The sequence below is a fragment of the Loxodonta africana genome, chromosome 2 (genome assembly GCF_030014295.1).
Source record: "Loxodonta africana isolate mLoxAfr1 chromosome 2, mLoxAfr1.hap2, whole genome shotgun sequence".
Classification (NCBI taxonomy): domain Eukaryota; kingdom Metazoa; phylum Chordata; class Mammalia; order Proboscidea; family Elephantidae; genus Loxodonta; species Loxodonta africana.
Window position 1 is genome coordinate 37,052,805 of NC_087343.1, and position 25,201 is coordinate 37,078,005.

The following is a 25,201-nucleotide window of genomic DNA, read 5'->3' on the forward strand; positions in this document are numbered from 1 at the left end:
GCCAAGATTTTTCAGAAGCTAAAGCTCAATTCCTGTACTGTCTCTCATCTGAAATTATGTCCAGTTGCTTTGCCCAGTACAGACTTTAGCGGTTCTGCAATGAGATACAATGTCAACATAATAATCTTCCACTAATGAAAATGCCAACAATGTGTTGTTGTCAGGTGCCCTCCAGTCAGTTCTAACTCATAGCGAACCTATATGTACAACAGAAGGAAACACTGCCTGGTGCCGTGCCGTCCACTCAATCACTGTTATGCTTCAGCCCATCGTTGCAGCCACTGTGTCAATCTATCTTGTTGAGGGTCTTCCTCTTTTTTGCTGACCCTCTACTTTACCAAGCATAATATCCTTCTTCAGGGACTGATCCCTCCTGATAACATGCCCAAAGTATGTGAGACATAGTCTCGCCATCTTTGCTTCCAAGGAGCATTCTGGTTTTACTTCTTCCAAGACAGATTTGTTTATTCATTTGGCAGTTCATGATATAGTCAATATTCTTTGCCAGCACCACAATTCAAAGGAGTCAGTTCTTCTTTGCTCTTCCTTGTTCATTGTCCAGCTTTCACATGCATGTGATACGATTGAAAACACCATGGCTTGGGTCAGGCATACCTAAGTCTTCAAGGTGACATCTTGGCTTTTCAACACTTTAAACAGATGCTTTGCAGCAGATTTGTCCAATGCAATGCGTTTTCTGATTTCTCGACTGCTGCTTCCATGGCTGTTGATTGTGGATCCAAGTAAAATGAAATCCTTGACAACTTCAATCTTTCCTCCATTTATCATGATGTTGCTTATTGGTCCAGTTGTGGGGTTTTTTTGTTTTGTTTATGTTGAGGTGTAATCCACACCGAAGGCTGTGGTCTTTGGTCTTCATCAGTAAGTGTTTTAAGTCCTCTTCACTTTCAGCAAGCCATGTTGTGTTGTCTGCATATCACAGGTTATTAATGAGTTTTCCTCCAATCCTGCCTCCCCATTCTTCATATAGTCCAGGTTCCTGGCTTATTTATTCGGCATAAAGATTGAATAAGTATGAGGAAAGAATACAACCCTGACACACACCTTCACTGACTTTAAACCATGCAGGATCCCTTGTTCTGTTCGAACGACTGCCACTTGATCTATGTACAGGTTCCTCGTAAGCGCAATTAAGTGTTCTAGAATTCCCATTCTTTGCAATGTTTTCCATAATTTGTTATGATCCACAAAGTTGAATGGCTTTGCATAGTTAATAAAACACAGGTAAACATCTTTCTGGTATTCTCTGCTTTCAGCCAGGATCCGACATCAGCAACGATGTCCCTGGTTCCACTTCCTCTTCTGAATCCAGCTTGGGTTTCTGGCAGTTCACTGTTGATATACTGCTACAGCTACCTTTGAATGATCTTCAGCAAAATTTTGCTTGCATGTGATATTAAAAAAAAAAAAAAAGAAACCACTGCCATCGAGTCGATTCCAACTCATAACGACCCTATAGGACAGTGTAGAACTGCCCCCATAGAGTTTCCAAGGAGTGCTTGGCGGATTCGAACTGCCGATCCTTTGGTTACCAGCTGTAGCACTTAACCACTATGCCACCAGGGTTTCCCGATATTAATGATATTTTTCACTAATTTCCACATTCGGTTGGATCACCTTTCTTAGGAATAGACATAAATATGGATCTCTTCTAGTCGGTTGGCCAGGTAGCTGTCTTCCAAATTTCTTGGCATAGGCAAGTGAGCACTTCCAGTGCTGCATCTGTTTGTTGAAACGTCTCACTTGGTATTCCATCAATTTCCGGAGCCTTGTTTTTTTTTGCCAATGCCTTCAGTGCAACTTGGACTTCTTCCTCCAGTACCATTGGTTCCTGACCATATGCTACCTCCTGAAATGGTTGAATGTCGATCAGTTCGCTTTGCTGTACTGACTCTTCGTCTTCCTTCCATCGTCTTTTGATGCTTCCTGCATCGTTTAATATTTTCCCTGTAGAATCCTTGAATATTGCAACTCGAGGACTGAATTTTTTCTTCAGTTCTTTCAGCTTGAGAAATGCCGAGTGTGTTCTTCCCTTTTAGTTTTCTACCTCCAGGTCTTTGCACGTGTCATTTTAATACTTTGTCTTCTCAAGCCACCCTTTGAAGTCTTCTGGTCAGCTCGTTTACTTCATCATTTCTTCCTTTTGCTTTAGCTGCTTGACATTGAGGAGCAATTTTCAGGGTCTCTTCTGACATCTTTTCTTTCTTTCCTGTCTTTTTAATGACCTCTTGCTTTCTTTGTCCTTGATGTCATCCCACAACTCGTCTGGTCTTTGGTCATTAGTTACTGTTCAGTGAGTCAAATCTGTTCTTGAGATGGTCTCTAAATTCAGGTGGGATATGCTCAAGTCATACTTTGGCTCTTGCGGACTTGCTCTAATTTTCTTCAGTTTCAACTTGAACCTGCATATGTGCAGTTGATGGTCTGTTCCCCAGCCGGCCCCTGACCTTGTTCTGACTGATGATATTGAGCTTTCCCCTATCTCTTTCCACAGATATAGACAATTTGATTCCTGTGTATTCCATCTGGCTAAGTCCATGTGTACAGTCGCCGTTTATGTTGATGAGAAAAGGTATTTGCAGTGAAGAAGTCATTGGTCTCACAAAATTCTATCATGCAATCGGCGACATTGTTTCTGTCACCAAGGCCATATTTTCCAACTACTGGTCCTTCTTTGTTTCCAACTTTCGCATTCCAATCACCAGTAATTATCAATGCAGATTTATTGCATGTTCAATTTCAGACTGCAGAAAGTGGTAAAAATCTTCAATTTCTTCAACTTTGGCCTTAGTGATTGGTTTGTAAATTTGAATAATAGTTGTATTAACTCATCTTCCTTGTAGGCATATGGATATTATCCTATCACTGACAGCATTGTACTTAAGAGTAGATCTTGAAACGTTCTTTTTGATGATGAATGCAGCACCATTCCTGTACAATTTGTCATTCCCAGCATATGACTGTCTGATTCAAAATGACCAATACCAGTCCATTTCAGCTCACTAATGCCTAGTGAGTTTATGCGTTGCATTTCATTTTTGAGGATTTCCAATTTTCCTAGATTCATACTTTGAGTGTTCCACGTTCCGATTATTAATGGATATTTGCAGCTGTTTCTTCTCATTTTGAGTTGTGCCACATCAGCAAATGAAGGTCCCAAAAGCTTGACTCTACCCGCATTATTAAGGTTGTCTCTACTATGAGGAGGCAGGTCTTCCCCAGTTGTCTTTTGAGTGCCTTCCAACCTGGGGGGCTCATCTTCCAGCACTATATCAGACAATGTTCTATGCTATTCGTGAGGTTTTCACTGGGTAATTCTTTTCAGAAATAGACTGCTGGGTCCTTCTTCCTAGTCAGTCTTAGCCTGGAAGCTCAGCTGAAACCTCTTTGCCATGGGTGACCCTGCTGGTATGTGAATACTGGTGGCATAGCTCCCAGCATCACAGCAACAAGCAAGTCCCCACAGTAGGACAGAGTTGACAGGCGCATGGGGGCCAACACTGTAGATGCCCCAAATTTTAATGTACACCTTCTCTGTTATCAAATTCTCAGGAAGTAAACATCCAATTATTAAATCTCCTTGCGAGTCACAATCCAAAGATATTAAAATCTGAGGTAATTAGCATCCAAACTTAAATTTCATTGACGTTTTGAGTTAAAAGACCAAAGCACTTAAAGGTGCCTTTGATGTCTTCTATTTCTTATTTTGTTCCATCTTAGCTAATTAGATTCTTGATGCTGGAGAGTGGTTATGATTTTCAGTGTCTGCAGCCTGGGCTGTTTTCCACTGGAATAAATGTGGTTCCTTCAGCTCCAAGAAAGTTAAATTCATTCAACAGCAAGTCTTTCCTGTGTTTTATTCATTTATAACTTATTTTTGTTGTTGTTGAGAATATATACAGCAGAGCATATACCAATTCAACAATTTCTACAGGTACAATTCAGTGACAGTGATTATATTTCTTGGGTTGTACAACCATTCTCACTCCTTTTCTGAGTTGTTCCTCCCTCATTGACATAAACTCACTGCCCCCTAGGGTTCCTGTCTCATCTTTCCAGTTGCTATTGTCAATTGGTCACATAGAGATACTCTTAAAAGAGAGCAGTGCTCAGGGCAGACATTCTTTACTAGTTAAGCTAAACTATTGTTTGATTTTAAGAAAACTTCAAGGGACATTTTTGGTTTAAAGTTTAAAGATTATCTCAGGGTAGTAGTTTCAGCCTCCATGGATCTATAAAGTCTGGATTCCATGAGAATTTGAAATTCTATTCTGAATTTTCCCCCTTTTGATCAGGATTCTTCTATAGACTTATTTGATCAAAATGTTCAGTAGTGGTAGCTGGGCACCATCCAGTTCTTCTGGTCTCATGGCAAAGGGGGCAGTTATTCATGGAGGCATTTCCTCCTTCTATTCCTGACTGTCCCTCCTCTGTTGCTCTAGGTGAATACAGATCAATTTTTGTATGTTAGATGACCAATTGCAAGCTTTTAAGATCCAGGTAGTATACAATAAACTAGGAATAGAACAGGAGCACTAAATTAGGCCAATTAACTGGGATGTCCCATGAAACCATGACCTTAGAACTCCAAACCAAGAAACCAGATCCCGTGAGGTGTTTGATTGTACATAAGCAGACTCAGCAGCTACTCTGGTTTGTTGTTGTTGTTTTGGTTTTTGAGTTTTTTTTTTTTTCAACATTGTTATAAATATATCACACAACTTTTTACAGGTATACAATTTATTGACAGCAATTCTGTTAATCAGCTGTGCAACCTTACCCTTAATGTTATTTTTCCATCACCATAAACCATAAGTCGGTACTTCCTAAGGAATAACGCTTGTGTCTCTCTTCCCCCCCACCCCTGGTAACCAGTAAGAAACTTTGGTCTCTTTACATTTGCCTTTTCTTGTCTTTTTATATAAGTGAGATCATACAATATCTGTCCTTTTGTGATTGACTTATTTCACTCAGCATACTGTCTTCCTGCTCCATCCATATTGTAGCATGTATCAAGACTTCATTTCTCTTACTGCCTGGGTAGTATTTCATTGTATGTTTATGTAGCACATTTTGTTTATCCATTCATCTGTTGATGGGCGTTTAAGTGGTTCCCACCTTTTGTCTATAGTAAATAGTGCTGCAATGAATATTGGTGTACGAGTATGTATTTGAGTCTCTGCTTTTAAGTCTTTTAAGTGTATACCTAGGAGTGGAATTGCTGGGTGATATGGTTCTATTTTTAGTGTTTTGAGGAACCACCACACTGGTTTCTACAATGGCTGTGCCATTTTTTATTCCCACTGACAATGGATAAGGGTTCCAACTTCCCTACACCTTTGTCAACATTTGTTATCGTCTGTTCTTCTGTTTTTTTGCTTTTTTTTTTTAATCTTAGCCGTCCTAGTGGGAATGAAATGGTATCTCTCTGGTGGTTAATGATATTGAGCATCGTTTCATGTATTTGGTGGCCCTGTGAATGTCCTCTTTGGTGATCGTGTGCTTTACTTTTTAGTGAAGTATAAATGACCCAATGAGTAAATGCACCCACAAATGGTATAGAACATTGACCCACACCCTTGACATTTAGAAAATGAGCCGATCTCCAGCCCCTACACAGATATCCCAGACAAAATTATAGTCTTGAGACCTTATTTAATTTTGCCAAAGACAAAGTCAAGGATTATAAAAAGCCTGAGATTTTACTCAACAGTTTCATAGATGGTGGCAGAAGACATGAGACTCCTGGGTCAGAAATAGATAATTGTATTCCTCATGGTACAGGAAGTACCACATGATTCATGTCCACATCAGTTCTCTCTTGCTTCCCAAGTGCCATGCGGGGAATGAAGTAGGGCTCAGGTGGATGCATTCATAGAGAATTTGCATCATAGCTGAGGAGTCTGAGCTTAGGGAACGCAAATCTTTTATAATGGGCTGGAAGAAAATCTGCCTGGCCTTTGCTCCAAAGGGAGACATTATCTGAACAGCAAACAAACTTACCCTTTTCTCTAGAGAGAGGCACTATCTCTTTCAAGGCTGTTCACTATACAAACATCTTTGGAAGGGATTGGGAGCAAGGACAGCCAGTGCCTCTATTTGAAAGTCTTACAGAAATGCAAGAGACCCATGGAGAATTATCTCCTAACAGACAACAGCACAGACTCAGTAACATCAAAAAAATTTTTATGGTGAAAATCTTGACTCGAAGATGCCAGTCTATGTCAGTTGTTTGGAGTCCACGATTGTGAACTTAAACTCAACTGGCAGGAATCTTCTCCCAGTCTGGGTTGAAAAATCAACCTGGTCCTACTTAAAGTGCTTCTCTTGCATATTTAAAAACCTCTCAATTTTCATTTATACATTGAAATACGAGCATAGAACTCCCTGGCACTGCATTGGGTGTAGACGGTGCTGGTGACGCAGTGTCCACATTCTCGGGAGCAGGCGTTTTCAGTCCTGGGCCATTTTTCTGTTTCCACTGCCTCTTGGTACAAAAGCGCTTAGACTGAAGAAAGCTACATCCCTCCTCCCACATTTGTTTGACTGGAGAATCACCCTCTGCAGGTTCATGAACCAGATCTGCTGTTGATGATTCTCAAGCCTATGCCCTCAGTGGGCTAGTAAGGGCCAAAACCTGTACCACCTGCTTCTTGAGATTCCTCTATCCTCAGGTTTTAAAAGTTTCACAGGTCAACTAGCGTTCCTTTCAGCTACTTTTTTTTTTTTTAAGTAATTGGATAAACCACTAGTGTTTCATTTCCTTCTCATTTAGGGAAAGGCTCACTTGAGTTTCTGCTTAACCTGATACTTAACTTTGTTCCTTTTCTTCTTTTATAGCCCTGCTTGATGAACCTGCATACATGTTTTTGTTTTTTTACTTCTTTTCCTTTGCTTTCTGGCTCAGGCTATCTTTCTCCCCGCCCCCCCACCCCCAACTAGAATACTATTCTAGATTCTGTCCCTTGGGGCCCATCATAGTGAAGGAAATGAATCCATGAGTCCTCTGCTTACCCAGAGCATCCGTTATTCAATGCATCTTCTCCACCACCCACCTCTGAGTTGGCTAACTCCGCCCAGGAAATATACTTCCCTCAGACCAAAATCAAGTTCAGGCCTCCTATTGTCCTGCCTGGCTCCACTTTGATATTTCTTATGTTTCCTTCCTTTAGAGTCCTAATTTCATACATTTCTGAAGCCAGTTCCATCAGGGCATAACAATAACTATGTCCCTTTAATACTCAACCTGGAAAGTTTTTGCTCTTCATGGTCTTCCTCATGCCTCACCCTAGACTTTCTGATCCTTCTTGAGGTAAAAAACCAGAAAGCCAAACCTGTTGCCGTCGAGTCAATTCCAACTCATATCAACCCTATAGCTGTCCCAATTCCTCTTACTAAAGCTCACTAGCTGACGTTTTAAAAGGACATCTCTCATGGAACATTACTCAGCTATAAGAGAAATGAAGCCCTAATGAGTGCCATAATGTGAAAACATGCTTAGCAAAATCGCAAAAGGACAAATACTATATGGTCTCACTTATATGAAATAAGCAAATATATAACCTGTTGCCATCAAGTCAATTTCAACTACCCTATAGGACAGAGTAGAACTGCCCTTTAGGGTTTCCGAGGCTGTAAATCTTTATGGAAGCAGACTGCCATATCTTTCACCCATGGAGCAGCTGGTGGGTTTGAACTGCCGACCTTTCCATTAGCAGCCGAGTGCTTAACCACTGCTCCACCAGGGTTCCTTGAGCAAATATATACAAACCAAAAATTATTGGTAGTTACCAGGGGTGGGACGATCCTGGTGGTGCAATGGTTAAGTACTCAGCTGCTACCCAAAGGGTCAGTGATTAAACCCACCAGCCACTACATGAGAGAAAAGACCTGACAGTCTGTTCCCATAAAGATTTACACACACCCTAGGAAACCCTATAGGGCAGTTCTACTCTGTCCTATAGAGTCACTGTGAGTTGGAATCAACCTAACAACAACAGGTGGGAAGAAAGGGAGAGTTTTTGTTTGTTGTCGACATTGTTGTAGGTGCCTTCAAGTCACCTCTGACTCATAGTAACCCTTCGTACAAAAGAATGAAACACTGCCCGGTCCTGTGCCATCCTCACAGTCACTGCTGTGTTTGAGCCCATTGTTGTACCCACTGTGTCAGTCCATCTCGTTGAAGGTTTTCCTCTCTTTCACTGACCATCTACTTTACCAGCATGATGTCCTTCTCCAGGGACTGGTTCTTCCTGATAACGTGTCCAAAGTACGTAAGATAAAGTCTCACCATTCTTGCTTCTAAGGAACATTCTGGCTGTACTTATTCCAAAACAGATTTCATTCTTCTGGCAGTCCATGGTATATTCAACATTCTTTGCAAACACCATAGTTCAAATGCATCAATTCTTCGGTCTTCATTATTCACTGCCCAGCGTTGGCATATGTGAGGCGACTGAAAATGCCATGGTGTGGGTCAGGAGCACCTTAATCCTCTAAGTGACATCTTTGTTTTTTAACACTTTGAAGAGGTCTTTAGCAGCAGATTTGCCCGATGCATACATGGTTTAATTTCTTGACTGCTGCTTCCATGGATGTTGATTGTGGATCCAAGTAAAATGAAATCCTTGATAACTTCAGTATTTTCTCCATTTATCATGATGTTGCTCATTGGTCCAGTTGTGAAGATTTTTGTTTTCTTTATGTTGAGGTGTAAGCCTTACTGAAGACTGTGGTCTCTGATCTTCATCAGTAAGTGCTTCAAATCCTCTTTGCTTTAAACAAGCAAGGTTGTGTCGTCTTAGTTTGTATTTTTTCTGGTCATCTTGAGTGTTGACTTTGCCAGGGGCTTGCAATATATGTATTAATTTTCCTTCAGAGTTCATTTAGCAGCAATGAGAATAAAAATCATTTGTATTTTAGTTGGGGGTTACTCATCCGCTCCCTTACCCCCAGCCTTCTCTCCCCACTGCTGAGAGCTGAAACCAGCTGTCACTCCCTGCAGCTCAGTAACATGAACAGCAATGCCTGTAACTCCTCTGTGGCTACCAGCCCAACCACAAAGTGCCTCAGTGAAGTTCTCTAAGGCCACATGACCCCAGAATTAAAAAGCTAGGAAAATTTCTTAATTCAAGGGGATATGCCCACAAAGCTCCTTTCTTTGGAATGGACACAAATATAGATCTCTTCCAGTCAGTTGGCCAGGTAGCTGTCTTCTAAGTTTCTTGGCATAGACGAGTGAGCACTTCCAGTGTTGCATCCATTTGTTGAAACATCTCAACTGGTATTCCTTCAATTCCTGGAGCTTTGTTTTTCTCCAATGCCTTCAGTGCCGCTTAGACTTCTTCCTTCAGTACCATCAGTTCATTTTTTTTGTTCTTTAATTTTATTGTGTTTTAGGTGAAGTACCATCGGTACTTGGTCATATGCTATCTCCTGAAGTGGTTGAATATCAACCTAATTCTTTTTGATGAAGTGACTGTGTATTCCTTCCATTGTTTTTTGATGCTTCCCGTGTTGTTAAATTTTTTCGCCATAGAATCCTTCAATATTGCAACTTGAGGCTTGGATTTTTTTCTTCAGTTCTTTCAGCTTGAAAAATGCTGAGCAGGTTCTCCCCTTTTGGTTTTCTAATTTGCACATTTCGTTGTAATACTTAGTTTTTTTGAGCTGCCCTTTGAATTATTCCGTTTAGCTCTTTCTTTTACTTTACCATTTCTTCCATTCACTTTAGCTACTCTGCATTCAAGAGCAAGTTTCAGAGTCTCTTCTGACATCCGTTTTGGTCTTTTCTTTCTTTCCTGTCTTTTTAATGACCTTTTGCTTTCTTCGTGTGTGAGGTCCTTGATGTCGTCCCATAACTTGTCTGGTCTTCAGTCATCTTCATGACTGTTGGTATGTTTGAGTTCATTGTTGTGGCTATTGTTTCAGTCCGTCTTATTGAAGAATTCCCTTGTTTTTGCTGACCCTGTGTTTTACCAACCTTGATGTCCTTTCTGGCGATTGCTCTTTCCAAATGACGTGTCCAAATTAAGCAAGCTGAAGTCTCACCATCCTTACTTCTAAGGAGCATTCTAGTTGTATTTATTTCTTCTAAAACTGACTTGCTCATTCTTTTGGCAGGCCACAATATATTCACTATTCTTCGTCAACATCACAATTCGAATGCACCAATTCTTTGTCTTCCTTTTTCATTGTCCAACTTTCACATGGCTATGAGGTGATTTGAGGGACTAATAAATGATACTCCAGTTTTCCCCTAATATAAATTTGGTACCAACTGAGGAGCACAAAATTTAAGCAGCTGGTGATCAAATATAACCTTTATTATTGGTGAAGCTTTTTAGGAGAACCAAATGCCCTTCCTAGCACTCCCTTCTCCAGTCTAAACCTTGGAATGTATGGTAGGCAGAATCACACCCCTCCAGAGATGTCCGTGTCCTAATATCCAGAACCTGTGAAAAAGTTACCCTACATGGCAAATGGGAATTAAGGTTGCAGATGGGATTAAAGATTTTAGCCTTCTGACTTTAAAATTGGGAGATTATCTGGGTAGACCCAGTGTAGTCCAGGATCCTTAAAGGTGGAACCTGTTGCTGTTGAATCGATTCCAACTTACAGTGACCCTATAAGACAGAGAACTGCCCTATAGGGTTTCCAAAGAGTGGCTGCTGGATTCAAACTGCTAACCATTTGGTTAGCAGCTGAGCTATTAACCACTGCGGCACCAGAGCTCCTTAAAAGTGAAAGAGGGAGACAAGTCAGAGTGGTATGATGTGAGTAGGACTTTACCTGCTGTTGCTGGCTTCGAAGCTGGAGAAAGGGGACCATGAACTCTAAGAAATGTGGGTAACCTCTATAAGCTGGAAAGGGCAAGAAATGCATTTTCCCCCAAAGCTTCCAGAAGGGAGCACCTTGATTTTCATCTAATAAGACCCGAGTTGGGCTTCTAATTTTTTTTTTTTTTTATAGAACTGTTAAATAATAAAGTCGTGTTGGGTTTTTGTTTTGTTTTGTTGTTGTAAAAAAATGTAAGTGTTGCTTTAAGCCACTGAATTTGTGATAATTTGTTACAGCAACCATAGAAAACTAATACAGAATGGCAATCCCAAAAGAAAGTTTTCATCAGCAGAGCACTGGAACTTACCCAGAAAGAATTACCCTGGATTTTTGTGAGGAGGAGAGGGAAGAAGAGAGAGATCCTCCGACCTTATGAACCTTTGATGGATTGGCCCTACCCAGTTACAAATTATGGGCCGTTAAGCTATTACCCACTGTATTAATTTCCTAGGCCTGCTGTAACAATTAACAGAGGCTTATTTATTTATTTATTTATTTTCTTTAGAACAACAGAAATTTATCCTCTCACAGTTCTGGAGGCCAGAATATGAAGTCAAGGTGTCCCCAGGACCATACTTCCTCTGTAGGCTCTAGGGAAGAATCCTTCCTTGCCTCTTCTAGTTTCTGGTGGTTGTAGGCAATCCTTGGTGTCCATGGTGTGTGGCTGCATCACTCCAGTCTTGACCTCCATGTTCACATGGCCTTTTTCCCTGTGTGTCCATGTCTCCAAATCTCCCTCTCCTTATAAGAACATCAGTTCTTGAATTGGGGCCCACCCTGATCCACCAGGGATTAGGATTTGAATATATCTTTTTGGGAGGGGGGGCACGATTCAACTCATAACACCCACCAACAAAGTAAACAACTTCTGCTCCCTGGGATGGAGCAAGGGCACCAGAGTTGGGGATCTAATGGAGATCTCATCACATGGAAATGTGACACAGAGGGTGAAAAATGGTCCCCCCTTGTATATGTGCGTGTGTGCTAACATATATATGGAATATTCTTATTTCAACTAAATCTTCATTGTACCCCTATGGTACACACTAGGTACTCTACTAGTACTTTCAAGTACCTTCTCACTGAATCCTCACAATAACCCTTTAAGACAATTATAAGATAATTTTAACCTTTAAAAGTAAATACTCCAGTTTCTATATTACGTAATAAAAAACTGCCTCTGACATCAATGCTCTATTATTATGGGCACAATCCATGCCACTTCCTATTTACATGTGTGGCCCTGGTGGTGCAGTGGTTGCAGTGCTCAGCTGCTAACCAAAAGATCTACGGTTCTAACCCACCAGCCGCTCCACTGGAGAAAGATGTGGCAGTCTGCTTCCATAAAGATTACAGCCTTGGAAACTCTATGGGGCAGCTCTACTCTGTCCTGTAGGGTCGCTGTGAGTCTGAATCGACTTGACAGCAGTGGTTTTGGTTTGTGTTACCTGTAGGTTGCACTAAACTGCAGAATGTACACACGTCATGTATTTGCAGTTCATACAGAAAGTGGGACAGAGTTTCCACAATTGCTAATTAAAATACTATTAAAGTAAATTTATAAAATAAAAATTATTGAATAATTACATCGTGAATAGAGAGCAGCATGATGATAGCAATTGTCTCTCCTTCTTTGGCTGATGGGCTACTTTCACTGTTGCTGAGAACCTCCCATCCTTCTAATCTCCATCTCCGCAGTAAACTCAGAGAAGGCAGAATGGGGAGCTCCTCCTTTGGAGGCTGGTTCTTTTTGGTCCTTTCCTTAAGCCTGGGCTTCTGTGTTCTCTCTCAGCTCAGCAGATGATTCTCGTACGCACGGAAGTTTGAGAACTGCTGCTCTAAGTCATTTATGACCTCTGGGAATCTCCCTCAAAAGCAGACCCACTCTAAATACCAGCAGCCATCACCTCTTTCAGCAGGTTCACCTTATATTCATTCCGGCTCCCAGAGCTCCTTGATGGCCAGCTGCTGAGCCTTTGGGGAGTTCCCTGCAGAGATCTGGTTGTGTTTTGGCTTTCTTCACTCCCAGTTTAGGATTCAGCTTCCTCAAGTCAGCTTTACTACCAACATTCATCTGCTTACCGGCTTCCAGAGTATTGTTGCTGTTGTCTCCTATTCTCTTTGCCCTTCTGGGATTATTATGTCCTTTTTTTTTTTTCCTTAATCCCTTTCCTGTCATTTTAGTGTGATTTCAAGAGAGAAACTGAGGCAAATCTGTACCTTTAATCAAAAGCGTATCATTTAATTCTTCAGTCAGCCCTTGTTTTTCAGATGAGGACATTGGCGTGCAGAGATTGAGTAATGTGCGTGAACTACTGATAAAATGGTACAGTCAGGATTGCACCCAGGCAGCTGAACTCCACAGTTCAATTCTTAACCACTCTGCCCTATAGCCCTGCTATAAACCAGAAGCTACAGGTGATAGATCTTCATTGTGAGGGAACAGCATAGGTTACAGATGTCGAAAATGGTGCAGAGAGCCTCTGACTTGGGAATTGGCAGTTTGTATAAGATTCCATTAATATAATGGCATTGTTTTATAACACAGGGATTAGAAATTGCTCATGAATAATAGATTGCATCTATTTCTCTGAACCAAAGGCCTTCCAGGAGAACTTTTTGCATATTTCATTTTAGAACAACTAAAATGATGTCATTTCCAGAACATTTTGGTTTTGTGTGTGTGTGTATGCGTATCTGAAAGAGAATGCACCCAACCAAAGGATTCTCTCATAGTGTGGGCATTTTCAGACAACAGTCACGTGGCTGAGGAGTGGCTCATTGTAATCAAAATCGCACTTTTTATTTTTCTGTTTCCTGAAGCAATCTGACACAAATGTGATTCAGCCACCGCTTCCTGTTCATTGAGTTACCAAAAAAAAAAAAATAACAAACCCATCGCTGTAGATTCCGACCCATAGCGACCTTATAGGACAAGAGTAGAACTACCCCATAGGGTTTCCAAGGAGCAGCCGGCAGATTCGAACTGCTGACCATTTGTTTAGCAGCCGAACTCTTAACCACTACGCCACCAGGGCTTGAGTTATAAGCCACCTAAAATCACAACAAACCAGTTTTCTGTTATAAGAGGCAACAGTTCCGTTTAAATTCAGAACCCTATGCTAACACTTTTAGTGAGTTCTGAAATAAGGTCTCTCCCCTGCCTTGAGCTCAACCGTGTACCCTTTGCAAGCTTTGAACTCTCTCTAGATCCATTCTTACTTATTCTAGGTACAGGCTTTCAGTAGTAATGTGTAACATACACCATCTTTTGTATGAGATTTCTTTGGCGTAAGAAATTTTATCAGTATTTTGTAGATCATAGAAACTAAATCTTATTTCATTCTTTGGTGTACTGGAGGGATTAAAAAAAAATCGTTATTTGAGGCTGGGCTTCTCTTCTAAACCACCTCACTCAGATTTTGAAAATTAAAAAAGTTTACAGCATTTTTGTTTGCATCATAAGGACTTAACGATTTGATGCAGTTATATGTGTACTCGATATAACTCTACACCGCTCCACTTCCTACTCTTACTTTTTTCACACACAATCTCTCCTAGATCCCAGATATGTTATTTAAAAAAAAAAAAAAAAGTATTAACTGTTGCTTCAGTTTTATTTCTTCATCTGTCAAGTGGATGTAATGTTATTTTCCTTTGTATTCACTTCTTCAAGTTTCTGTAACGAAGTACCACAAACAACACAAATGTTTTTCTCAGGGTTCTGGAGGCTAGAGTCTGAAATCAGTGCTGAGAGGCCATGCTATCTCTGCAGCCTCTAGGGGAGGATGCTTCCTTGCCTCTTCCTAGCTTCTGGTGGTTGCCAGCAATCTTTGGCGTTGCTTGGCTTATAGACAAAACACTTCAATCTCTGACTCTGTCGTCACGTAGCATTCTTCCTCATTGTGTGTATGTGTGTGTGTGTGTGTGTGTCTTCTCCTCTTTTAAGGACACCAGTCATATTGGATTGGGGCCCACTCTCAACCTGATTACATCTGCAAACCATTTCAAATAAGGTAGTAGGTGTTAAGACTCAGGTAGTAGGTGTTAAGACTCAGCATATCTTTTGCGGGGACACAATTCAATCCACAATGGCTTGGGACACATGTTTGTTGTGAAAATAAAATAAAAAATTGAGGTGAATAAACTATACGCTTGTATAGTATTGATTATCCAGATTATTAAGTTAATTAAAAAGCGTCTTGGGATGGAGGGGAGAAATATTCTGGAAGGGCGGGCACTAAGCCAGAAGTTAGAAGAGCGAGAATCAAGTCACAACTTGTCTGTAATGACCCGAGAAGCCTTGAGCAGCCTACTTTCCTTATTGGGTACTCATATTAGCAATTACATCATCGCCTAAGTATCTCTGATTCTATGAAAACCTGGAACTGTGTTGGGAAAATGGGGGAAGAGGAAGGATAGAAGGAGAAACTTCTTAAGTCTGGCAACAGCAGGCCAATTTGTTTACCTCCCTTTCCATGGAGGACCCTTAGTGGCACAGTGGTTAAAGCACTGGGCCGCTAAGTGAAAGGTCAGCAGTTTGAACGCCCCAGCCACTCCACGGGGGAAAGATGTGGCAGTCTGCTTCGGTAAAGATTTACAGACTCGGAAATCATATGGGGCAGTTCTGCTCTGCCCTGTAGAGTTGCTATGAGTCAGAATCAACTTAATGGCAACAGATTTGGTTTGGTTCCCTTTCCATGAGCGTCTCAGTCAGGATTTCTGATTGTTTGAGCCACCCACTTAATGGGCACCAAGTGAGATAATGTCATACAAATCAGAGAATTCCCTTCTCTGTAGGTTGATGAAGGAGCCCTGGTAGACCAGCGGTTAAGCGCTTGGCTGCTCACTGAAAGGTTGGCAGTTCAAACCCACCAGCTACTCCGCAGGAGGGAGAAAAATGTAGCAGTCTGCGTCCGTAAAGATTTCAGCCTTGGAAACCCTATGGGGCAGTTCTACTCTGTCCTGTAGGGTTGCTGTGAGTCAAAATGGACTCGACAGCAATGGATTTGGTTTTGGATTTGGTAGGCTGATAACCTGGGTCAGGTGGTATAATCAAAGAGAACCAAGAATTTAATTCTGTCTTCAGTAATAGCTGTTTACAGTCTGAAGACAAGTTCTTTTCATAAAGTTTGTAAGCAAAGCAAAGGAGAAGCCCTGAGGTCCCATCTGGGTTAATCCTATTTGCATGTCTCCTCTCTGGCAGATCTCAAAGAGGGTTCTTTTTCAGTGTGTGTGATTGATGTCATGATTTGGAGCTGGGAAAGACATCCTCTCTAGAATCTCCAAAATCATCCTGGAATTCCATTCTTTTTCTTAGTAATTTAAGCCTTGAGACCTACCAGCCCCTGAGATTGTAATATAAATTCACCATATTTCTTACCTTTCTTTTGCATATCAGGATTAATTTGTTTTCCCAATGCTCCATCGTCAACTTTGCCTACGTCTCCTCATTTCTCACTTTTTTCCCTCTTGCCCATCCAGAAAGATACTTGAACTTGGTGGGACAAGCCTGAGATATATAAAAAACAAAAAAACCAAACTCGTTGCCATCAAATGGACTCTGACTCATAGTGACACTGTAGCACAGAGTAGAACTGCCCCACAGGGTTTCCAAGGAGCCCCTGGTGGATTTGAACTGCTGGCCTTTTGGTTAGCAGCTGTAGCTCTTAATCACTAAGCCACCAGGGTTTCCTTAGATATGTAATTACCTCTTAAAAGAGGGATTCCCTGGGGGATTACTCTTATTGCTTACTTAATTTTTCATATACTGAATTTGATACGTAATGTATAATTACCTGTTAAAATTCGGACTTTTTTTTTTTAACATTCTGATGACATGATTTTCTAATAGCTGCTAAGTGTTAAAGGATATCTTCTGTCTTTCTAAAGTGTGTATATATGTTCCTTAGCAGGAATCTTTTCTATTTTAAGACTTTTTTCTCTGGAACCTCAAAGGAAAATACGATTTCGAATGGAAAGACTCATTCTATGATGTATGTCATAAGTTTTTGTACATGTAAATTTACCCAGAATTGTCCTTTATAAGCACTCTTACATACGTAAGGAGCCCTGGTGGTGCAGCGTTTAAAGAGGTCAGCTGCTAACCAAAAGGTCGCTGGTTTAAACCTGCCAGCTGCTCCATGGGAGGAAGATGTGGCATTCTCCTTCTGGCACTCTGCTCCCGTAGAAATTTACAGCATTGGAAACCCTCTAGGGTCGCCATGAGTTGGAATAGACTTAACGGCAGTGGGTTTGGTTTGGTCTCAAATACATAAGTCTGCTTTTCCTCCCTGATAAATGTAGTGTTTTGGGTTTTTTAATAGCATGCTTGACTTTTCTAGAATGTAGGATGCAATGAGCCTTAGGATCGTCTTTCTGCATCCCTTCTTGGAGGCGGGTAGGCTAGACATACAATTTACAGATGCATGGCTGGCTCCATGTCAGCGCTTCTGTGTCGCCTGGACAGTGCTTGGTTCTGGGAGGTGTTTAATCAGTACTCAAGAGTGTAGTACAGGGAACATCTGGCTCACTGGAGAATGTAGTTACTTGGCTTCTACAAAATCAATTTTTTACTGTATTTCAGGAACCTTAGAATTCCCTGGGTGGATAGGATTTGCCTTTCAAGTTCTAGTTTAATATTTGTTGCAACTCGCATTGTAGAAAAAAGTTCTAGCCACAAGTCAAGAGGCCAGGGATCTAGTTATGAATTTGCCCTTGACCACGTGTGTGACCACCTGTGTGACCTTGACCAACAAGCTTCTTCTTGTGTAGAATGAGAGACCAAATGGCCCTTGGGGCACTTTGCAGTTTGAAATCTCCCTGGTTCTATCTGGCAAGAGGTATGCTAAGGAGGAATTTGCCAGCATGAGGCTTTGTGGTTCCAAGTGTCTCCAGGCCTGGGCTTTGACCCTGTAAACCCTTTTTCTCACATGACTCCTGTTTGCTACTCCTCAAGGCTTGAGATAATTCTTGAAGGGCATAACAGTAAGTAATCTCAGGATAGTCTGTCCCACCAGCTCTGTGCTCTCTGCTTTTCAGATGCCTAGGACAGACGGTCCCCAAGATCCGTGCGGCCCTGAGGAACCCAAGGGGAACTTGGAAAGTCCCAAACAGGGCAGCAATAAAATGAAACTCAAGAGCCGTCTTTCAGGTAAGTGGAAGCTCTTTGCCTGATATGACCTGCCTGCAAATGAGCTTCCAGCCTCAGGACTGGGGAGATGGGGGGGGAGGGAGGCAGTGCGGGGTAGCCTTTGTTTCCCTAGAACCTCTGAACTGTTTTCCATTTAGATAGCGGGTGCCCCAGGCATAAGGACTGAGTTCAGCTTGGCTGCCCACGTGAATATTTTCATCTGAAGTACAACAAAGCAAGTGTCAACATCTCTGTTTGTTTCCACTTAAACTTAAATTTCCTGTATGTTTGGTTCATTTATTTCAGTAGATGATGCTTTCACTGTGGAGTATCTCTGATGGCCAGCAAACACACCTCTCCCCAAACCTTTGGTACGCCCTTGGTTCCAAATGGAAGAGAGCCATTTATCTAATGTCAAATCTGCCTGTTAACTAAGCCGGGGATAACATGGGATGGAGCTGCAGATGTTGGAGCAAATAGGTTCCGTTTCTCCTGGACATATCCTTAGAGGAGCTGGCCTGTGCCCTGAGAAAGAAAGTATTGCCAGAGGCTATATGTGCAGGGTCTCATTATGACTTTTGGGGGCCCTAGGTACTTTTGCCTTCATAAAAAATTTTTTTGAAAAATTATACCAACTGTGTTGTATATGGAAACCCTGGCAGTCTAGTGGTCAAGTGCTACGGCTGCTAACCAAAAGGTTGGCAGTTCGAATCCACCAGGTGCTCCTTGGAAACCCTATGAGGCAGTTCTACTCTGTCCTATAGGGTTGCTATGAGTCGGAATCGACTGGACGGTAATGACTTTGGTTTGGTTTTGGTGTTGTATATGTTGTGTATATAGGCTAGATTAACTTATATTCAGCATCATTATGTTCACCTGTTTTCCTTCTGATCGTAAAAGAAGTTAAAATGTTTTCATGGGCCCCTAAAAGTGCTGTTGTGCCTAGTAGAGAAGCCTGCCTGGGTATCCGCACATGAAAGACAGCTGGGATGACAGGAAATGCGAGAGTTTGTACCTCAGCTCTGAGTTACTGTGTGACCTTGAGCTGGTTATTTAACCTCTCTGAACTTCTTCTACTCCTTCACCTGAAAAAAAGGTGTGATCATTTCGACTTTCGAAAGGTCGAACACATTTTTTAAGCACACATAAATGCGCCCAGCACAGCTTGTAGTATGTTTAAACTAAAAAAAAAAAAACTGCTGTAGAGTCAATTCCAACTGATAGAGACCCCCATTTGGGTTAATTCGCTTGGCTGCTAACTGAAAGGTTGGCAGTTCAAATCCACCCAGAAGTGCCTCGGAAGAAAGGCCTGACAATCTCCTTCAGAAAAATCAGCCATTGAAAACCCTGTAGAGCACAGACCTACTCTGACACACATGGGTTGCCATGAGTCAGTATCAACTCGACAGCAACTGGTTGGTTAAGGTACAAGGTATAGGACTACAAAACGCATCATTTTAAAAAACCTGAGTAATGAAATGAATCATTAACTTGTATTTGTAACTTGGAACAATTAGGCAGTATACATCTGAGCAAGTGTTAGAATGTGGACTTGTGACCAAAAAGAATGGTGATGGCCAGAGGCTGAGGAGAAGCCTGAAGGTAGACATGGTGCTGTGGGCCTCACATAGAACAACCAGCTCCCCTGAGCCCTGAGGAACATCAAAGGGGAAGAAATGTAAATCCTGTTTGTGTGGGTGAGGAGTGGAGAGAGTCACAGGGACACAGAGGAGAGATCTTTAGTTCAGCTATCTTGAACAGAGTTGATGGAAAAAAAAAAAATTTTTTTTTTTTTTTGCACCTTATAAATGCCTTCCCAGAGCTCTGAGGAAATAGAGACCTTTGAAACCAGTGTGATCACATTCCTCATTTTATGGATGAGGATGGAGAAGTTCAGGGAATCCCAAAGGTCACTCATGCATTGCCAGGAAGAGGCTCTTTTCAGAGAGAGCTCTTTCTACCCACCTCTCTGCTCCTTGGGAATCTCCAAACAAATTTTGTTTCCCCCATCTGGGGCTTTATAGCTACTGACACAGGAGTTGAATATAGCTGGAGGACCTTCCAGATCCATGATTGTCCTACTTTGTTCATACTGTCAATTAAAATTGAGCGGTATATTCCATTGACTAGTAAATCCAGGCCTGGCCTCTGTTTGCCACCAATGGGTACACCTTCCCTTCCTGTGTCCTTCTCAGATGTTCAAGGCCATAGCAAGGAAATGTGGAATAGGGGAAGAAGTACACACATGAAATCAGGTAGAACTATGTTCAATTCCCAGCTCAGCCACGATTGGCTGTGTGACCTCAGACTAGTTACTTGGTCTCTCTGGGTTTCAGTTTCTTCACCTATAAAATGAGGAATATACTCTGCATTTATTCTGCAAATAAACACGAGTGGCTACCAAGTGCCAGACCTTCTTGAAAGGAACAAATCAAGAGAATGTATATGGCATTGCCACTCCAGATGGGATATATCGTTCAGCCCTCATCATGCGGTAGTCGCCGCTGTTGTCACCATTGTCATCATTAATATCATTTCATCATCATCGCTGTCATCATTATTGTTCTCTCCTCTCAAGAGGGGAGAATGCTTGAATGGGTTCAGACAAGAAGGCCTTCTTCTGAAGAACCTGTAGTCCCAGTTGGGAGATGACACACATGTACGTGGAATGGTGGCTGACAGTAAGGCACACACGAGAGTTATAAAAACGTGAAGCCTCTCTGAGTTGTGGTACTCAGAAAGGCTTCCAGAGGACGCAGGATGAAAGGAAGGCCAGAACCTCAGCAGGACTTGGCAGAATAGGAGAACAGTGATCTAGACTTGGAGCGAAATGGATGAGAGATATTTACGGACAATGAATTTAAAAAATAATAATTGGCTAGCGATTTGCTTGGCAACTTTTTTTTTCTCCTCAGCCATCTGAGAGACCCAATATAATGTGGCAATGACAATAATTCAATCCACAGAGCTTGTCAGATTAGGGGAAAGCATGAAGGAGAATCTTGGAGTGGGAAATGATGATGCAGGCAAGTTGTCTAAAACCTCAGGTAATACTTACACACGCCCCACTTTTGGGAAGGAGACAAGAGGAGGACAAATCCTCTCCTTTGAGAATCATCCGGATATAGCAAAGGATTCCTGTAGCAGGGCAGTGGGAGAGAAGGCTGGAAAAGTAATTTGAAGCAGGTTAAAGAAACTTAAGGAATTGGGTCTTCATTCATGCTGTGCAATAGACTGTCTAAAGACTTTTGAATACAGGAGATTTTAATGTGATCAGACCCTAATTTATCGGTCCTGTAAATCTAGACATTTATTTCATGTTTTCATAAAGCAAGTCACTCTGGTATTCACGTGTCATCGTATTATCAAAAGACACAACCGTATGTGGTTTCTCATCTGTTCATGGCAAGTGTCCCTGTCAGCTCAAGAGGAATTTTCTTTGAATAAATCTTTTTCAGAGGAGTAGGCATGCCAAGAGAGATTAATCTGGCCATGAGTTTTTGAGTCATGAATTATTAAGGAGGTTCTGTAAAGAGGTTCCAGTCATTTCCTCTAAGGCTTTGCCCAGTATGCTCCAAAATGACTACAGCAACGTCATCTGTCATTTCATGGAACATTTTTCTGATATTCTAACCTGGCATTTTCTTTACTTCATATCTCCCTTTGTGCCCAGAGGGTTCCCTTTCAATTTTGGTATTTTTTATTTATTAACCTTAATAGCTTAGGGTAGTAATTTTTTTTTTAACATTTTATTGTGCTTTTTTTTAGGTGAAGGTTACAGAGCAAATTAGTTTTCTGTTCAATAATTTACATACAAATTGTTCCATGACATTGATTTCAATCCCCACAATGTGTCAGCACTCTCCCCATTACCACCTTGAGTTCCCCATTTCCATACATCTGGTTTTCCTGCCCCTTCCTGCCTTCTCAGCTTTGCTTTTGGGCATATGTTGCCCTTTCAGTCTCATATGGATGATTGTTCTAAGGAGCACTTTCCTCACAGGTGTTATTGTTTATTTTATAGGCCTATCTATTATTTGGGTGAAAGGTTATCTCTGGGAGTAGCTTCAGTTACAAGTTAGAAGGGTGTCTAAGGGCCATAGTCTTGGAGGTTCCTCCAGTCTCTATCGGACTCGTAAGTCTGGCCTTTTTTTATGAATTTGAGTTTTGTTCTACATTTTTTCCCCCACTGTAACTGGAACCTTCTATTGTGATCCCAATCAGGACAGTTGGTAGTGGTTAGCTGGGCACCATCTAGTTCTTCTAGTCTCAGGCTAGTGGAGGCTGTGGTGCCTGTGGTCCATTAGTTCTTTGAACTAATTGCTTCCTTGAGTCTTTGGTTTTCTCCACTCTCCTTTGCCCCAGATGGAAAGAGGCCAATAGTCATATCTTAGATGGCTGCTTGCAAGCTTTAAAGACTCCAGGCATTACTACCAAAGTAGGATATAGAACATTGTCTTCTTGAACTACATTATGCCAGTTGACCTAGATGTCCCCCAGGTAGTTACCTTCTGAAATGCAAACTTTCTCTTTGCTGCCAAGGAATTCAGGTGTTTGAAAATCTGTATCGTAAAGTTAATAGTTGGCTTTTAAAAAACCAAATCTTTAGTGATATCCATAATATAACTGTATCAGCACTATTTTATCAATATTTAAAACTCATCAATGTTATTTTTAAGAAAGTACAGGATCTTTTTATTCAATGAAATCATTGTTTTATTTTATGAAAAAGTGTCTGAGAAATTGTTAGGTAAATAGGAATTTTAGATCATCAAATGAAACATTACATAGTCTAGGAGAATTTGAAATTCAAAAATCATATGTATATATATACACACAGACATACACACACTCATATATATACATACACACATATATATTCTGTATAATGTTAACTTCATAATGTGATTATAGATATATTCCTATAAAATTGTTCCAGCATTTAAGATTAAAGTTCCTTAAATTATCTTATTTAAAATAACATGTAATATAAATTAGGTATTGGTAAAGGTATTTTTAAAAATCATTTACTATTAAGAATTTCTTAAACAGAACACAAAAACACTGAACAAAGAAAAATTGATATATTACATTAAAATTATGAACTTTTGTTCATTGAAAAATATGATTAAGATAGTAAAAAGGGGGGGGCGTGGGGACCATGGTCTCAGGGAACATCTAGTTCAATTGACATAACATAGTTTATAAAGAAAATGTTCTACATTCTACTTTGGTGAGTAGCATCCAGGGTCTTAAAAGCTTGTGAGTGGCTATCTGACATACTCCACTGGTCTCACCTCATCGGGAGGAAGGGAGAATGAAGAAAACTAAAGACACGAGAAAGATTAGTCCAAAGGACTAATGGACCGCAACTACCACAGCCTCCACCAGACTAAGTCCAGTACAACTAGATGGTACCCGGTTACCACCACCAACTGCTCTGACAGGGATCACAATAGATGGTCCCAGCCAGAGCTGGAGAAAAATGTAGAACAAAATTATAATTCACAAAAAAAGACTCGACTTACTGGCCTGACAGAGACTGGAGAAACCCCTAGAGTATGGCCCCTGGACACCCTTTTAACTCAGTAATGAAGTCACTCCTGAGGTTTACCCTTCAGCCAAAGATCAGACAGGCCCATAAAACAAAATGAGACTAAAGGGGCACACCAGCCCAGGGACAAGGACTAGAAGGCAGGAAGGGACAGGAAAGTTGATGATTGGGAACCCAAGGTAGAGAAGGGACAATGTTGACACTTCATGGGCTTGGTAACCAGTGTCACAAAACAATATGTATACTAGTTGTTTAATGAGAAGCTAGTTCTGTAAACCTTCATCTAAAGTACAATAATTAAAAAAAAAAATTTATCTAAGGAAAGATATAGAATAGTTTGTAAAGATGTATGTAAAGGGATCACTGCACTACTTAATTACGTGAAGATATTAGAAACAAATTTTCAGCAATAGAGGCATGATCAAATAAACTATGCTATATCTTAAAACGATTTTTTCTTAAAAAAAGAAAAAGAATAAAAAAGGTAAGCCACAGAGTGGGAAAACGTATTTATAATACATGGATCTTACAAAGGATTCATATCCAAGATATATTGAAAATGAAAACTGTGATAAATCAGCAAGAAAAAGCCAGAAACCCAGTAAAAGAATGGGCAAAAGTCTTGAACAGGCACTTACAAAGAGAATAGTTAAACCTCCAATGAGTATATAAAATGAAGCACAATCTCATTAGTCATCAGGGAAATGCAAATTAAAACCACAATGAGATTACATTTCATACCTATTAGAATGACTAAAATTAAAAAAGACTGACACTACCAAGTGTGATGAGAATACGGAGAAACTGGAACTCATTCATGCTGCTGGCACAGCATGGACAAGACTGAATATATGCCTGTGATCTAGCAATTCCACTCCTAACTATGCATCCAACAGAGGTGATGTGTACAAGGGAAAATTACAAGAATGATCCATAGCAGTATATCCTAGATCAGGGAAGGGATCAGCAAACTATGACAGATTGCTGTTTTTGTATGGCCTGCAAGCTAAGAATGACTTCCACGTTTTTAATGAATTCTGGGGGAAAAAAAAAAAAACAGGTAACACAAACCATTTGTGGCTCACAAACCTAAAATATTTACTACTTGACCTTTACAAAAAAAGTTTGCTGACTCTGATTCTAAATCTAAAATGGAAAAAAGCCAAATGTTCAATCAATAGTAGATTGAACAAATAAATTGTGATATGTTTATACAATGAAATATTATACACAAATGGAAAAGAACAAACTATTGCTTCATGCAACAACATAGTTGACTCTCACAAACATAAATGCAAAGGACAAGAAGGCAGACACAAAAAAGGACATATTGTATGAGTTCATTTATATACAGTTGGAAAGCAGCCAAAATTAATGTGTAATATTAGAAGGCAGGATAATGGTTACCCTTGGGTAAGGGGTGATTAGTGGTGCAAAAGTGGCGTGGTTCTGGTAATATTCTATTTTATGATCTGGGTATTAGTGCTTTCATTTTGTGAAATTTTATTGAACTGCACATATACTTACGATTTATGCACATTTCTATAAGTTTTACTTTAATAAAAAGTATATTTAAAAAGTCCATTACTATATAAAAGTCATTCCGATATGTAAAAAGCACCTTCCACAATGATGGAACTATACCAACCACAGAA

The 25,201-nt window shown here is 40.7% G+C and overlaps 1 protein-coding gene across 1 annotated transcript in view; it reads left to right on the plus strand.

Annotated features, from left to right (window-relative positions):
- PDZD2 (PDZ domain containing 2) overlaps positions 1 to 25,201 on the plus strand; it is an 89,161-nt gene that overhangs the window by 34,537 nt on the left and 29,423 nt on the right. The window contains exon 5 of the mRNA XM_064271018.1: positions 17,902 to 18,013. Coding sequence (XP_064127088.1) covers positions 17,902 to 18,013 — 112 coding nt within the window. The remainder of the gene's footprint in view (positions 1 to 17,901; positions 18,014 to 25,201) is intronic.